Genomic DNA, 16,172 nt, shown 5'->3' on the forward strand with positions numbered 1-16,172 from the left:
TTTTCAGCACAAATTCTGCTCATTCAACTCTTTTCAGCAAGATTTTCAGTTTTTTCTGCTGTTTTCAGAAAAAAACTCTTTTCAGCAAAATTCTTCTGATTGAACTCTTTTCAGAAGAAATTCTGCTGATTGAACTCTTTTCAGCAAAATTTTCAGAGTTTTCACCTCTTTTCTGCCCAAATTCTGCTTATTCACCTCTTCTGAAACATTTTCAGCCTTTCCACCTCTTATCAGCACAATTCTCAGCAGCTTCTGCTCATTTCAGCACAATTGTCAATCTCTCCACCTCTTCTTTGTGAGAATGACTTTGGCTCAGTGAGCTAAATACCTGCCCTTAGACCAGGAGGGCCAGGTTTGAATCCTGCTCAGGGCAACCTTTTTTTTTTTTCAACTTTTTCAGCTTTTTTCTGCAGACATCTTCAGCGTTAAGGCATCCACACAGCATTTTCGCAGGAAATGCAAATTTTTCTAGTTTAATATTGCTTTCTACTATCAGCTGATGTTTGCTGGAGCCACAGCTGTAAAGCTGCTGGTCATGATGTCGGTTTGGATATGTGGTGAGAGGGAAACACAAGGATGAAACCAGGAGATGTCCTTACTGAATCATCAGAGCTGAACAGGTGATGGAGAAACAGGTTTACCTTTTAGGTGACAGGAATGAGTTGAAGGGAAGTTATGAACTGTTTCTGAGAGACAAATAACACCAGGATCCTTTTCTGTGTAGCTGACAGCTGGTAACTGTGCAGGGACGGGTCTAGTAAAGTGTTGCCAGGGGGTCCATGTAGGGCATTAACAGGGAAAGGTGGGGCACAAAGAAATACTTTTCTTTTTTTATTCTCATTTAAAATATTTAGCTTTTATTAAATAATTATCTGAATCTTGCGAACAAAGTTTTTATCTGATGTAAAATGTATAGAAATCATACATATACCAACAAGACAGTGTACATCACTGTCACAACAGCATTTGTTTTCATTCAAAGGCTTTATGGCTTTAATACCTGGTGGGCCAATCTGTAGTGAAAATGCCCGATTTTCTGTCCCAGTCCAGCCCTGCAGGTTAATACTGGCAGTGTCACCATGCCAGCTGACTGTATTTCATCATCAGCCAGTGTTGTTCTTGATCAATATTACCAAAGTTTACCATAAGGCAGCATAGAAAGTATTTACTTGCTTTCAGGTTTTATTCAAATATTAGTCTTTTCATTTGTTTCCCCACTTTTTTCCTGTTTCAAAATCAAACACCAGTTTGTGAGAAGATTATCTTCTTTTTTTTTAACAGGCATTGGTTTTGCATTGGCATTGGCTAATTTGCCAATTGTATGTTAAAAATGTTCGTATTTTAATATTCAAAAATGTTTTTGCCCAAAACATATGTGCACTACATGTCAGTAAAAATACTATGCAAATATTGATGTCCTTGAATGCTGAATAAACACTGACTGATTGTATCTCTTGTACTTTATCAACGCAGTATCTAAAAACTTTGCACCGTAGTGGTTAAAATCTCATTCTAATAAGAGTTAAAAGCGCATTCGGTTATTAGGTTTACAGGGTTATTGAATTATGGTTAACGGTTGGTAGAATTGTTTTTAACATTATCTGCCAATTACATCTGCCACCCTTCTCCAAATCTGTGCCCCTACCTGGCCCCCCCCAACAAAAATTTTCTAGACACGCCACTGCATACATTTGCTGCAGATTTGGTGGCACTACATCCACGATGAGAATCTCCTGTTTCACCGCAACCTAAAGATGCTGTGTTAGATTCAGGAAAGTGAACTCAGTGTCATGTTTAAGAAACTAGTTAGAGATAATTGAGCTTTATGACATGATGTTATCCTGCTTGTAATCATCCATCAGAAGGTGGGTTCACTGTAGGTATGGTCAGTAGCAATAACTCCGTAGGATGTGTTGTTTAAACAATGCTCAGTTTGTACTAAAGGGTCCAAAGCATACCAAGGAAATATCCTCTACACTATTACACAAGCAGCAGCAGCCTGAACCACGTTTTCACCAAATTATGACTCTACTGTCTGAATGTCGCAGCAGAAATTGAGGCTCATCAGACCAGGTACCATTTTCAGGTCTTCTTTTGCCCAATTTTGGTGAGCTTGTGGTAATTGTAGCTCCAGTTTCCTTTTCCTAGTTGACAGGAGTGGCACCCAGTGTGGTTCTCTGCTGCTGTAGGCCATCTACTTCAAGGACACGTTTGAGACGCTCTTTTGCTAACCTTGTTTGTAAGGAGTAATTATTTCAGCTTGAGTTTTTGTGATTATTCTGACAATTTTAGGTCACTTACGCTGATCCCCTGGACCTCAAGGCACCCTGATGGTGTGTGGACTTATTCATGATGAACTGTGAACTTTTGGCAACGTGCAGTGCTCTAGGTTATCTGGAGGGAGACACCTATCACAAGGAGGCTGATTGCTTAGGTGAGTCCTATTTGAAGTGTAAATATATATGTAGTTGTTGTTTTGATCCAGAACAGTCCTCTCACAGCTGCCGTGTCTCTATGTTACAGAGAGCGTGAAAGACTTGATTCGCTATTTACGCCATGAAGATGACGCCCGTGATGTCCGGCAGCAGTTGGGTGAAAGCCAGATTGTACAGAATGACCTTCTGCCTATTATCATTCAGCACAGACAGGACAAAGCCTTATTTGATGCCTGCATCAGGTACCAATCCTGAGAAGTCTCATCTATAAAATATATGTGTATATATATAAATATGCTCATCCGTATTTTAGCGAAGGTTGTTTGGGTATATTTTTTATCTTATTTTTGTGTTATGTGATATGTTTTGTGATTCTGGAGTAAAGATTGATTGATAGGTAAGTGACAGTGACAAATAAAAATAGTAATATTGTCGTTTAATACAATTCGTGTAACATGTGTTACTATGGTGACACATTATTGTTAGAAAATTAATAAATTTGATTCTCTGTCAATACCAGTTGGTTTAAAAAACAATCTGTTACTTAAAATCTCTCTTTCTTTTTTTTCTAGACTCATGGTCAACCTCACGCAGCCTGCCATGCTCTGTTTTGGTAAAGTCCCAGATGACCCGGTGTTCAGGCATCACTTTTTGCAAGTGACATCTCATTTGCAGGCTTATAAGGAGGTATTTGAAGAGCAATAAAGCAAGGATTTTATAAAAAGTGGTTTTTATGTAATTACAAACAAAATATTTGCAGACAATGTTTTTATAAAGCACACAATAAAAGTATCACTGTTGCCACTTTATCATTATCTTTAATTTTCAGGCATTTGCCAGTGAGAGTGTGTTTTGTATCTTGAGTGAGACATTGTACAACCTTCTACAACTTGTGAGTATTTCACTTGTTCAGATTTTTGTTTTCATTGAGCAGTTTCCACTCAGAGTAAAAATGCTTCTGATTCTTCATGCCTTTCTGTCTGCATCCTCACCTTTGGTCACTCAGGACTGGGAGCAGAGACAGGAAGAAGATAACCTGCTGATAGAGAGGATTTTGCTGCTGGTTAGAAATGTGCTTCATGTACCTGCAAACCCCAGTGAAGAGAAGGTTTGACTTAAAAAAGAATTATGCTGATTCCATATAAGTGCAAGTTCTTCCCATCCCTAATCTCTCTCTTTTTATCCTTTATTTGCAGAAAGTGGATGATGATGCCAGTGTCCATGATCAAGTGCTGTGGGCCATTCACATGAGCGGCTTTGATGACCTGATCAAGTTCCTGGCCTCAGCACAGAGTGAGCAGCAGTGGAGTATGCATGTGTTGGAAATCATCTCCCTTATGTTCAGAGACCAGGTTAGACAGAAAGATCCATTTTGGGAGTGCACATCTAAATGTTCTAGCTGTTCTCTGTTTCAGTGGGTTTTGTTATTTTTGTTGTTGTTGTTTTCTTTCTTTACAGACTCCAGAAGCTTTGGTGAGTGCCGGCCATGCTCGTTCAGCAGAAGAGAAGAAGAAGGACTCTAATGAGCTGGAGGCACTGAGGCAGAAGGAGCATGCAGAGAAACATTCCCGCACTTTACAGAGAGGGACCAGGTGCAGACACACAGATGTTCTTTAGTGCCAAGTTTACCGTTGCCAATTACAGAAGAGTTTAAATGCACATAGATTTTCAAGTGGTGATGGGCCAGAGGTCCTGGGTAAACAAGGGTTCCAACTTGAACCTCTGATCTTCTCAGTCAAAATCACTTCCTTGCTGCAATTCGGAACTGTTTACAATAATGTGTATTACATTAGAAGTATCTGTGAACTAGGAATACTTCTGGGTGAGGTGCAGCTACAGAAGAGTTGCAGTAAAAAATAGTTTCATGACAAAAGTCAGCATAGCATTAAGACACATGGTGGAGTTGCAACAAGTTGGTTTAGAATGAGCGCAGATGGATGGATAAATGTCATTATATGCTTGCAAAAATGTTCCCAAAAACACTATAGCATCCTGAGTACTGAGACACAATGTATATGCTGTTGTTTTCCTCTTAGACACTCTCGCTTCGGAGGGTCTTTTGTTGTTCAAGGACTGAAGGCAATAGGGGACAAAGATGTGATCTATCACAGGAACCTTCAGAATGTGAGCTGTTCAATTTCCGTTATGAAATCTTTCCATTAAGAGATCGTGTTAAGAGAAAATAATTTATTGTGTCTGTTTTATTTATTTATTTTTTTAAGTTCAAAAATTACACTCACGACATTGGCAAAGCAGTGAGACGTGTTCCCAAGAGGCATCGAAAGGCCCAAGAAAGTGGGGAGAAACGACGTTCGGCCTTAAATGTTCGACTTTTCCTGCGAGAGTTTTGTGTGGACTTCTTGGAGAACTGCTACAATCGACTCATGTACCTCGTTAAGGTCGGCCGCTGTTATGTGTCTTATTTTTTTGTATAGATGCACAGTGACATGCTGAACACAAGTTTTTCTCAGCTAAATTATTAAAATGGTTTTTTGTGAACAGGAAGATGCTTCTTACCTCGACATCTAAAACCATCGAAAACATCCAAAAAGGGCATCTAAGGTTTTTTGTTTTCACCAGATTTTTGTCTTTGTCTTCTCAACAGGAAAGCCTCATTCGTGAGCAGACTCAGCAACATGATGAGACCTATTACCTGTGGGCACTCAGCTTTTTCATGGCTTTCAACAGAGGCAGTTGTTTCCGTGCCGACCTAGTTTCTGAGACCATGTCAATCCGGGCGTTTCATTTTATTGAGCGCAACATTACCAACTACTATGAGATGCTGCTCACAGACCGGAAAGAGGCCACTTCTTGGTCCCGCAGGTAAGGCGATCGTTTAGAAGCTGGTTAATGGAATCGAATACTTGAGTCGGCCCAACACTGCTGCGATTTGTTCCTTTTAGGATGCACTTGGCACTAAAGGCATATCAAGAACTGCTGCTAACTGTGAATGAGATGGACAGATCGCAGGATGAAAGCATCCGGCAGAGTTCCAGCGTCATTAAAAGTAAGATTGTAGGTTTAAAAGTTTATATATAACTTTTGTTCAAGGTGAACAGTTTTTCACATGGTCTTCTAGCATATGTATAGTTATGATCAGACATTTGGGCATGAATGTCATGGTAAATTTGGGCTTTTGTACAACATAAATCTTAAATGATTTTAAAAAAGAAGACTTTAGTTCACAAGTTTTAATTTATTTTGGATTTTCTCTGAACCACGCAGGGTCAAAGTATACAAACAGTCTCAAATATGTACCACTAATACACTCTTTTAACAAGTGGTGCTGAAGGTTTTACAGTGACTTTCAACTCGCCAAGGCCTATTAATTTCTCGCTCATGGTCATGATTGAGTACAACTGGCATGAAAAGGATTTGCTTGATAGCACTCATTGGATTGACAATTGTTAAGTACAATGGGGAAGCCCAAGAACTTCACAGACGTGCTAAGGAGAATTGTAGATTTGCACAAATTGGGAAGATTTCTTGGAGCCATTTCTAAACAACTGCAGATTCTAAGATCAGTAATTCAGACTTTGCCAAAGTCTGGAACAAGACCCAAACTGTCACCCTCAGATGAGAGGAAATTGGTCAGGAACAACCCAGGAACAACCCAGGAACCTCAAGGCTCAAGCCTGCCATAAACTGGAAACTGCTGAAAGACCAGCATCACTGTCCACAGTGAAGTGGATTTTACATCACCATCAATTGAGAGACAAGCCAAATGCCTTCTGGATAAAAGTTTTAGGGTCAGATGAGACAGAGATTGAGCTGTCAAGAGGTATGTATGGAGGAGGGAAGGTAAGGTCTTCAAACTTGACTTAATTTGCTGCCAGTGGTACTGGTACATTGCACAAAGTGGATGGAATAATTAACAAGGAGGACTACCTCCAAATTTTTCACCTTCCCCTCAAATCAGCAGCTAGAGGATCGTTACTAATATGAGCCAGATATTAGTGGTATATGTTTGAAATATAAATTCATACTTATTCACCCAAGACATACTGTAGAATTATTCCAACCTGGAACAAGAACAACTCACAGAAATTGTTAAAATCCAAAAATAACCACAACATTCATGCCCATCATGAGCCGATGTAAACTTCTGTCCACAACCGTGTATACCACTAAGACAATCCCCAGTGTTTGAGTTTGTCTCATCTGTTTACTTTTACTTTCTAGGTAACATATTCTACCTGATGGAGTACAGAGAGATTTTCCTGACCTTGCTGAGAAAGTATGATGAAACCAAGCAACCTCAATCCTACCTCAAAGACCTGGTAGAGTCAACTCACCTCTTCTTGCGAATGTTAGAGCGCTTCTGCAAAGGCCGCAGAAACTTGATGGTGCAGGTAAGTTCTTGTGCTTAATTTGCAATGTTTGTTTTTTTTCCGCCTGTCCCATTTGGTTCTTTTGCCATCAGAATTATTGTCTAAAGGCCAAGAAAGATGCACAACGGATTTACTTTACCAAATGAACCGTCCCGGCCTTGCCGTATTGGTCTATTTGATTCACCTTTGTTTTTATTGTTTATTTTATTTTATTTTCACTTGCTTTTGTTTTTTTTTTTTTTTTAATGTTAACATTTGCTCTGTTAACTCTTCAGAGGAAGAGGGTGAAGCGGAGAAAGTCTCATGGTAAGAAAAAGGAGGCAGCTCCAGAAACTAGTCCAGAGGCCCTGGAGGAGACCTGGAAGATTGTAGAGGAAGAGCTGAAGGGTGCAGGGTTTAAGGTTGGTGTGAAGCTCAGCCTCGAGATGTTTGTTTGGTTATGTAGAAACATGAAATTGGAAAGTTACAAAATAATTTACCATTATCTAGAAACTTATAGACCTGACTGGTAGTTAAAAAGCACCTTTCTACACCATGTGAGCATTCAGAGTCCTTTCTGCTCTCAGGCACCTGATCTCACTCACATCCATATAGCTGTTTTATCTATGTCTACGTGCTTTATATTCACACACACTCACACTCCAATATTGTTGCATTGTACGTATATTATAATATTATTATCAGGAGTAGCAGAGAGAAAGCTTTGTTTCAGAGCTGATTTTAGACAAGAGGTCTTAAAAATGTCAAAAACATATCGATGTGACAAACTTGCTCACGCTCAGTGTCTCCTCTTGTCCTCTGTTTGCAGTTGTCTGAATCTTTAACTCAAAGCTTAGTGCCGTTTGATGCCACGTCTGAGACTCCCCTTGAGGATCAGCGTACTGAGGCTATGGTGAGAGTGCAGGATGCTCTGCTGGCTCGAATGGGCCCAGAAGCTCTGGGGCTGCTGCGTGCTGCCAGGTCAGTAAAACTCAGTATTATTTTTTATTTTTTTATTTAAATCTTATAGTGGCCACTGCAAAATGTTTAAAATTTACAGTTTCTGAAGTTAACCACAATAGAGACTCAATTTGAAATCATGTGGATACGAAAAATGCCTTTTCTAGAAGAAGTTTTTAAAGGTTAAAAATTACTTTGTTTATTCAATTATTAAATTAGACTTTTCTTTCAGTTGTCCTAAGTTTCTAAGCAGGCATGTGTAGTTAGGAAAATGTTTGTGTTTTTTTCCTTTCTTGTCATGCTCAGAGAGGTGTGGCCAGAGGGAGATGTGTTTGGTTCAGCTGATGTGGAACCTGAAGAGGAACTGGAACTCCTTAAGCAGATCCTCCATGCCAAACTGCCAAGTAAGTATTGAAATGTATATTTATCATTCTTGTGCAAAAGCCTCCATGCAGGATTCAAACCTTTGCTTTTGACTTCAGGGTCATCTCAGACTGCTGTGGTGGAGGAGGAGGAAGAGGAGGAGGATGGGCCAGAGATGGAAGAGGAAGAGCTGGAGTCTGTCCAGGTTTCTGAAACAGAGTTCAAATTTCTAGACTTCATCAAGAGGTGAGAAGTAACTTGTGGCAAATCTGTGCTGTAATCCATGCTAAATGTTGCCTTAGAGTCTGTTTGCATACAGTTCTGTGACTTTCCTAATGGGAAGTTTGCCCCTTCTCTTGGTCTTTACAGATTTGCCAACCCCAGTATTGTTCATCCGTACCTTCTCCTGCTGAAATCCTATTCAAAAAACACCCCACACACAAACCACTGCATTGCTCGAATGCTGCACCGCCTGGCTGTTGACCTTAAAATGGACGCCCTGCTCTTCCAGTTGTCAGTTTTCCACATTTTCAACAAAATCTTAAATGACCCTGCTGCAGCTGCTTACCAGGTAGGGTAACAACACTGGAGGAAGGCGTTTGGTAATCCTAGTTAAGTTTCTCTGACATCTGTGTGAGATAGCTCACTATGGGAGGTTCCTACCGATGCTAAATTCTGATACCAGAATATCCACATTCAGGGACTACCCTGACGGTGGATAATAAATCAGTTATGTCTGAAGCGCTCTTTGTAGAAGAAAATAAGGTTGCCTGGTGTGCAGCCAGAACATGCACTAAAGGGAGGGGACGCTGTTACATTCAGGTGAGGGAAGCTTCTGTGACTGATAACACCGGAGGGCACCTGGCATGTCAGATATCTAGCAATTAAAAAGAACACTTTCTTCTGCAAGCTGTTGATATAAAGCTTAGATATTACACAATCGCTTACATGTTTTTTTCCTCTTCTCCATCACAGGAACTAGTGACTCTTGGCAAATATTTAGTGAAGCGGTTCGTTTCACTGGCAGCACAGAACAATAAAGCGTATGTGGAGCTGCTGTTCTGGAAAAATGTGGGAGCTGTGCGTGAGATGACAGAAGGCTACACCAAAGAGTGGGTGCTTTTCTTTTTTCAGGTTCTGTTTACATAGACTTAATACATGTGTTCATGTAAAGTCATTTTCACATGTGCACTGCAGCCCTGAACTATTATAGACATTATAATACAGAGAATAATCTCATGTTTCTAGGCAGCGCCCCTTGTGTGCCCAATTACTTTCTCGTCGCTCATGTGTGAAAACGGTTCATGTGTCATATCATATGTGTAACAATGTAAAGCATGCATATGTATTTATGTCCATAATTTGAAGTATTGCATGTCATTGTTGTGAATCTGTTAGAGAGGAAAAGAGACCAGCATGGACTGAAGAGGAGGAAGAGGAATTGCGCAGACTCTACGAGGAGCACCGTGACTCTGACGGTTGGCTTTGTTTGCTGTTTGCACATCTTTTCTTGTCTCTTATAAGGAGTGTTGGGGTCATTACTCAAAAAAATGGAACATGTTAAATATTACTTATTCCTTTTGGGGCTTTTCTTTTGTTTTGTTTTAGGTAATGCATTGAGTTACTTAATGACTGTAGAAATTAAGTTGTTACAGTATTTGTTACATCCTTTTGTGTTACTCTATAACTTGGCCTGAAATACACAGTTAAATAATTGCCAGTTAAAATAAATCTTATTCTGTAGTCCCACACACATAAATCAACATCCTAATAATAACACGCATGAAACCTTTTATTGCTTGAAATCAAAGCAAATTTAGAAATCACCCAAAGTAACTTTAGAGCAGTTGTTACTGCAGTTCTACTGTAGAAATATGTACACATAGAAATAGCTTTTTAATTCATTTTTGACTGTCAAACCAGCTTATTAATAATTGAACCATTGGAGCACCATAACAACATAATTCTAACTGTGACATGATTACTGAGTTAAGTAAGTGATGTGTTACTGAAAAAGTAATGTGACCACATTAATGTGTTACTTCAGAGTATATTACACCCAAAACTTGTTATAAGTTACTAAATATACTTGTACATGAAGCTTCTGACTGCTGACTCTTGTGCATAGTGCCAGACATAGTGGAGACTCTCCTGCCATTACTAAGCAACAGCAACCGCACTCGGCGTCAGGTAGTGACGCAGCTGGTACATATGCGCCTGGTGGGCAATGCTAAAGAACTGAAGAAACCCAAGTATGTACTTGATTTATTTTCAATGAAGGATGTAATGCAAACTAATAATACAAGGCTGCCGTTAAAGAATTTTTGTCATATTCAAAGGAAAGGTACTGGAATTGTTCTGTGGACTGAAGAGCAAGAGCTGGAGTTGCAGATGCTGTTTGAGGAGTACAGAGACTCTGATGGTAACAGATATTCTCTTATTTTTAAACGTATGACAGAAAAATTAAATTTTACCTTTCATCTGTCCTCTGTTCCAATCTCAGTAAATTAAGCATGAATGCTTCACAGTATGTGTGTCCAGTTTTGACTGATAAAACCTCTGCTTTCACAGATGTGCTGGGTAGCATCATGAAGAAGCTCACTGCTAAGCGCTCCCGAGCACGTGTGGTGGACAAGCTGCTCAGCATGGGCCTGGTGTCTGAGAGGCGAGAACTGTATAAGAAGAGAAGTCGGAGTGCTCACGGGAAGAGCACTGGAAAAGGAATGGTAGCTACTTTAGTCTTTTATACTTAAAATATAAGAGATTAAAAACTTCAGAACAAATAAGATTTGTTTCGGGGTCAACCTTCAGGATCAATAAAGTTTTATTGAATTGAATTGAAGTGAATTATATTTGAAGAAATGTCAATTTCTTAATAAATTTAAACTCATTTTTTGATGCAGACTGAAGAAGAGTTCTTGGCTGAACTCACACAAGGCACCCAGGATGATCCTGTGGACAGAGATGATGAATATGAGCAAGAGGATGAGTCTGAGGAGAGTGAGGCAGAGGACCTTGAAGAGCAGGAAAGTGAAAGACCACTAAATGGTGGCAGGAGGAGCCAAGGCATGCACTCTACAGGAGGAAGGAGACCTGATGTAGAGAAAATGGTGTATGCTCTGAAACAGGAAGGTGAGACAAAGGCCAGATTGCCCCTGTGTTCTCACTGATCAGAGAGGATGAATGGATAACATGTAATGCGATGATGTGGATTTAATGTTTGTAGTAAGATATTAAAATCTGGATTTTTTTTCCCCCCATAGGCATGTCTGGACCTTTGTTGTGGCTACAGAATTGTCTGAACAAAACTGCAGATGATCGTGAAAATGACGGTGAGTGCATCTGTCAACAAAAAAAAACAAACATTTTCCAGACATTGTTTTTTTTTCTGCTGTTGGTGATTTTAGGAAGATATGGATGCATGCTGCACAGTGCGTTTAAAGCATGTTGTAATTACTTTTATTTGGCGCGATATTGAAATGATTGTGGTCCGTTTCCCAGGTTTGTCTCAGCCTGTTCCACTGGCCCCGTTCACAGAGTCAAATGAAGAAGCCATGGAAAACAAGAGCTTCCAACGACTGTTGCGCAAATTGGGAATGCGAGCACCTGCAAATGAACAGGTGTGTGCTTGTATGCGAGTGATATTTCACTGTCAAATGAGTCATGTGACATTATTCTGTGCTGTAGTCCTACTCCTAATCTGTTTTGTGCGACTGTAGTTTGGGCTGAATTAGAGAAATCTATATTTAGAAATGACACAGAACTACATTAAATACAAAAGAAAAAACTTGAGGTGAGTGTTGTTGAAAAGGGTTTTTGTTGTTGTTGTTGTTTTTTGGTAACTAGGAGTCCTTCTGGAGAATCCCTGCACAGATCAGTGTATCTCAGCTCCGGAGTGCAGCTGCAGCTCTCAGCCCTGAGGAGGACAAACCTAAAAATGATGATGAGCAAGATGGGACCAGGAGCCCAGCAGAGGAACCCCGTGGGGAGGAAGAGGAGGACGCGTCTCATGAACAGAGAGCTCAGGCCCTGAGAGCTCTGCTGCTTGCACGCAAGAGGAAACGATACACCGCTGAGGATGCAGGTATATGTGGCAGATTTATTTTCTGTCTAGGATGAAACCATTTAATTACAGCTTACAGCACTTTGGCTTGTCACATAGCCAACAATGTAGCAGTAACCTTGAGTAATAATTAATGTAGTAGTTTAATCTGTTACAATAGCATTGTTCTCATAGGTTGTGAAGAACTGACCACTGTTTGTTTGCATCTGTAGTTTAGGAAAAAAGTAACAAAGCTTTAAGTTTGAAAAAAAGAATTCAGCTGCCTAATGCAGATGTTGTAGATTAAATCGAGGGTCATTTTGCTCCTGTGAAGCAAAGACAGAAGATGGTTTGAGGATTAGGATTAGCTGCCATCTTTAGTATACTGTAAAAGCTATAGACAGGAGCTGAGAAAAACAAAAGCTCCCTAAAGTGGTTTGGGGGGTGAATTCAGCCCTCTGGAGGTCTGCAGTCTAGACAGTGGAAACTTAACTGAATATAAAACAAACCAAAGAAGTGGAAGCTGGGCCTTATGCCAGGAAGCAGGTTTGGCCAACGACTCTGAGTTTATTAACCGTGAGATGAGGGAAATTTTGGCTTTTATGTTCATCCCTGAGTCACTTAGCAGACTCTGTGAACTAAACCTGGTTGTTGGCAGGTTTATTTCAACAAACGGAGTTTCCCTGACTCCCTCACATGAGCGCTTTTTAATCGTTTAGTTGTTAGAATACCTAAAAAGAAGGAGACAGTGATTTATTATCAGCTCAGAATAAAATAGTCTCCATCTTTGTGACTGTGGACATTAATGCAGCTGTCAGACTGTCAGCCAGTTTCCCTGCACTGGACACTTTTACTGTACCATAAGTTTATAACCGATCAATCGTCGGTTATAATGTGTCGTACTATAATCGGTCAAAGAGCTGCATCTCAGACTTAATGTGAATACTTGAGTGAAGATGAGGCTGAAAAGATTTTGATCCTGTATCTGCTAAAAATCTCAGACAAGTTTGCATTTCAGTGACCCCCGAATCTCAAGGTCAAGGGACTTGAGGGCGGATCTATCTGTTGCTCTCTTGGTAACTAATGTCAAAGATCAAACGGTAAACGTTGTCTTAGCTGTTTCTCCAGATTTGTATCCTCAGTTTGAGTCGCCTACACTTTGTCCCTGTCAAGTTATGTTTGAATAATTTGATTTACAAAAACAAAATAAATGTAAAATTAGGATTCCAGCTTCATCTAGTACAAATTCAACTTAACAGGTATTACTGACTAAAATTACACTTTTCTTTCCTCGTTTTTCTTTTGGTTTTTTTGTTGTTGTTTTTTTTTTAAGATAAATCCACCAGATTTTAAATGGAGGCTTTGCTCTTTATTTACCTGTTGCCATGGTGAATCCTGGTCTCAGAGCTTCACTGATGAGGACTTCTTTTCTACTCTCTATATAAAACTCAGTTTAATTTTTAATGTTGAATGTGCTTCCTATACTATTTAGCAGTTTTATCATCTGTCTGTGAAGCACTGCTATGTTGTATTGGGTATATTTTGGCTATGCCTTGTATTTTATTTATGCAAGTTATGCCAAACATGTTTTTGTTGTAGTTGCATCTGAAATTGCTAGAAAAAAGCAGGGTGCACATAATATAAAGTCAGAAAGCACATGTTATGATGAGAGTCCTCTGCTGTGCCAGTTTGGGCAAAGCAGTACAGCTGCGTTAGAATCAGGATGGGAAATGGCTGCAATGCTGGTAAAATTAAGAAGTTGCATGTGTACCCTTAATCGGGGATGGAGCAGTAATTACACTGATGTGACTTGTGTTCATACTGGGCTTTTTGTTGTTGTGGGGGGTTTTTTAAGCTCCTGAGTCAGATGCCGCTCCTGTCGATGACACACATGATGTAAATGAAAGGTGAGGTCTCATCCTATGATTTTTATTAACTAGTAAACATAAGGCGAAAATCCTCAGAGGATTAACTCTTTAAATATCCATGTTTACATCAGTTCCCAGGACAGCACCTCAACTAAAAGAAACAGAAGCAGAGTTTTGGACGATGACGAGGAGAACGGTATTGTGCTCCTGCTTGTTTGAAGGGTTCACTGGTGTTTGATTATGACAGAGCTTGATTCATTCATTTCATTTCATCATTTTGCTCACACGTTGCTGTCTTTGCAGACAAAGACTCCGCTACTGCAGCGGCTATGGATACAAATGGCGATGAAGATTCAGACAAGGAGGACATCTCTGCTCCTGTGAAGAGAAGACGCGTGGTCTTAATTGAAGAAGAGGAAGAGGAGGATTAGAGACGGCCTTTAATGGGCTGTAAAACTTCAGATGGGAGATGCATTAAAAGTCCCGCATGTTGCACGCAGCCCGCTGGAGACCTGAAGTCCAGACAGGATAAACTATTAATGGATTACTAAAAAAAAGTAACCCAAAAGAACATATGGAAAATTAGCCTGTGTAAAAAAAAAAAAAAAAAAAAAAGAGAAGAAACAAATCTTCTTCTTTTTGTTCTCCAAGTGGACAATTTATTGGCATTTCCTGCTAAAGAAGTTCTGCTGGTCTTTAATTTTGTTAGTCTACATATGTTCTTAAAAGGTTCCCAAATAGATATCCATCAATGCTGGGAAGGTTGTGCATCATGTTTACTCTAAGATTAAACTTTTTATCTGAATGCTGTTCCATGCATACAAGTCTTATGTATATTTTCAAGTTCTTGTCAGTGTTGACTTGGGACTTGATAATTCTATTCAAGTGTACTGATTAATAAAACCACACTGTTGACAGAATACAAAAATGGCTTCCTGGCAGGATTTTTTTGTTGTTGTTGTACGTTGGCCTGTGTTGCACCACTAGGGGGCGTATACATGTTATTAACTAAGAATTAAGTATAGAATTAGTAACACAGACTCATTTTTTTTTTCTCTTTATTGCTTTCAAATGTGGCTTTCAGTTTTTGAAAAAAATGGCTTTACAGTTACAGAGATGTACAAGACAGCCGGAACAAATAAAAATTCTTCTTTGGTTCAGTCATACTTGTGAAAAACGCAAAAAAAAAAGATCCCAAGAATAAATGTGTGATTCGGTTTCCTTCCACGTGTGGATCTTGCATCTAGTCTGCAGTCACCGCCTCTAGTCGTCCACGTTTTCCAGCTGGGTTGGAGGTGGTCTTTGTCCTCACATCTGGACCACGTTTGTAACTTCCTGTCACAGCATCTGCTCTGCCCCCATCCCACAGAGCCAGAAGCAGAGCTGACAATCTACAGACACTGCTGTGAGTTAAGCATGTGTGGGTGGAGTCCTTAAAGCTGAGAGGTTAAAGGTACATCACTTCCTGTGAACAGTAAAATGGTCTACATGAATTTAAGGGTCAGACACTTTAGTTGTTAGCAGTGACTCAGGATTTGTGACCAGAAGCATTCGTCTGATGTGAATGAGGCATCGTGTTGCCCAATTGATTAAATATTTAGAAGTCTAACAAATGGTAACTCAAATGGAAGTTGACTTTTCATTAAAAAAATTAAAGGACATTTGATTTTTAAAGTGTGTATGTTTGTACTCAACTGTTTCCTTTAATAAACAGTTGTTTAGTTGTTGCCCCAAGGTGACTGTGGCACTTTTTCTCAGCAGATATGAAACTGTTGCTTTTTATTTCCTGTATTTCTCGGGACTTTTTGTAGTTTAAAGAAAGCTGTAATTTTTAAAAGTAGTTCAGCAACAAACAGGTCCTCTAAGGATTTAATGCCTTACAAAACTGAACCCACTGACAGCACCCATTCAATTTCAAATCCATGAAAACTATTAAATCATACATCGGGCATAAGGCAATTAGTCATTCTCCTTCTTTAGATTGCCTTGGGGCGCTGTGTGTTTGTGGGTAGATTCTCTGGAAAATGTACCTGCCTATTCCATTGTAAGGACTGGGGGAAAAAACACAACTTCCTGATATTTTTGTCGTACTGCAGTTTATCTCAGAATACATGTGTAATTGAGTTTCATGCCACAGCATGATAAGAAAATGCACAAGGTTTGTCAGACCAATGATTTACAATACATGATTCAA

The 16,172-nt window shown here is 39.6% G+C and overlaps 1 protein-coding gene across 1 annotated transcript; it reads left to right on the forward strand.

The window, feature by feature from the left end:
* The first annotated feature begins 2,343 nt into the window (after nt 1-2,343).
* timeless (timeless circadian clock) lies at nt 2,344-14,409 on the forward strand. Its single transcript, XM_085354049.1, has 29 exons — nt 2,344-2,434; nt 2,524-2,677; nt 3,008-3,122; nt 3,265-3,327; nt 3,442-3,543; nt 3,632-3,787; nt 3,894-4,027; nt 4,472-4,559; nt 4,658-4,834; nt 5,041-5,258; nt 5,339-5,442; nt 6,618-6,787; nt 7,042-7,167; nt 7,575-7,726; nt 8,012-8,109; nt 8,188-8,314; nt 8,438-8,639; nt 9,044-9,180; nt 9,467-9,546; nt 10,197-10,320; nt 10,408-10,490; nt 10,640-10,794; nt 10,972-11,200; nt 11,332-11,400; nt 11,570-11,688; nt 11,915-12,152; nt 13,966-14,017; nt 14,110-14,174; nt 14,282-14,409. The coding sequence occupies exons 1-29, from the start codon at nt 2,350-2,352 to the stop codon at nt 14,407-14,409; spliced, it is 3,750 nt and encodes a 1,249-aa protein (XP_085210175.1). The 5' UTR covers nt 2,344-2,349.
* The last annotated feature ends 1,763 nt before the right edge of the window (nt 14,410-16,172 follow it).

The sequence above is a fragment of the Diplotaxodon limnothrissa genome, linkage group LG5, assembly GCF_057381915.1.
Source record: "Diplotaxodon limnothrissa isolate DT_005_m linkage group LG5, D_limnothrissa_male_GT1.1, whole genome shotgun sequence".
Taxonomy (NCBI): Eukaryota; Metazoa; Chordata; class Actinopteri; order Cichliformes; family Cichlidae; genus Diplotaxodon; species Diplotaxodon limnothrissa.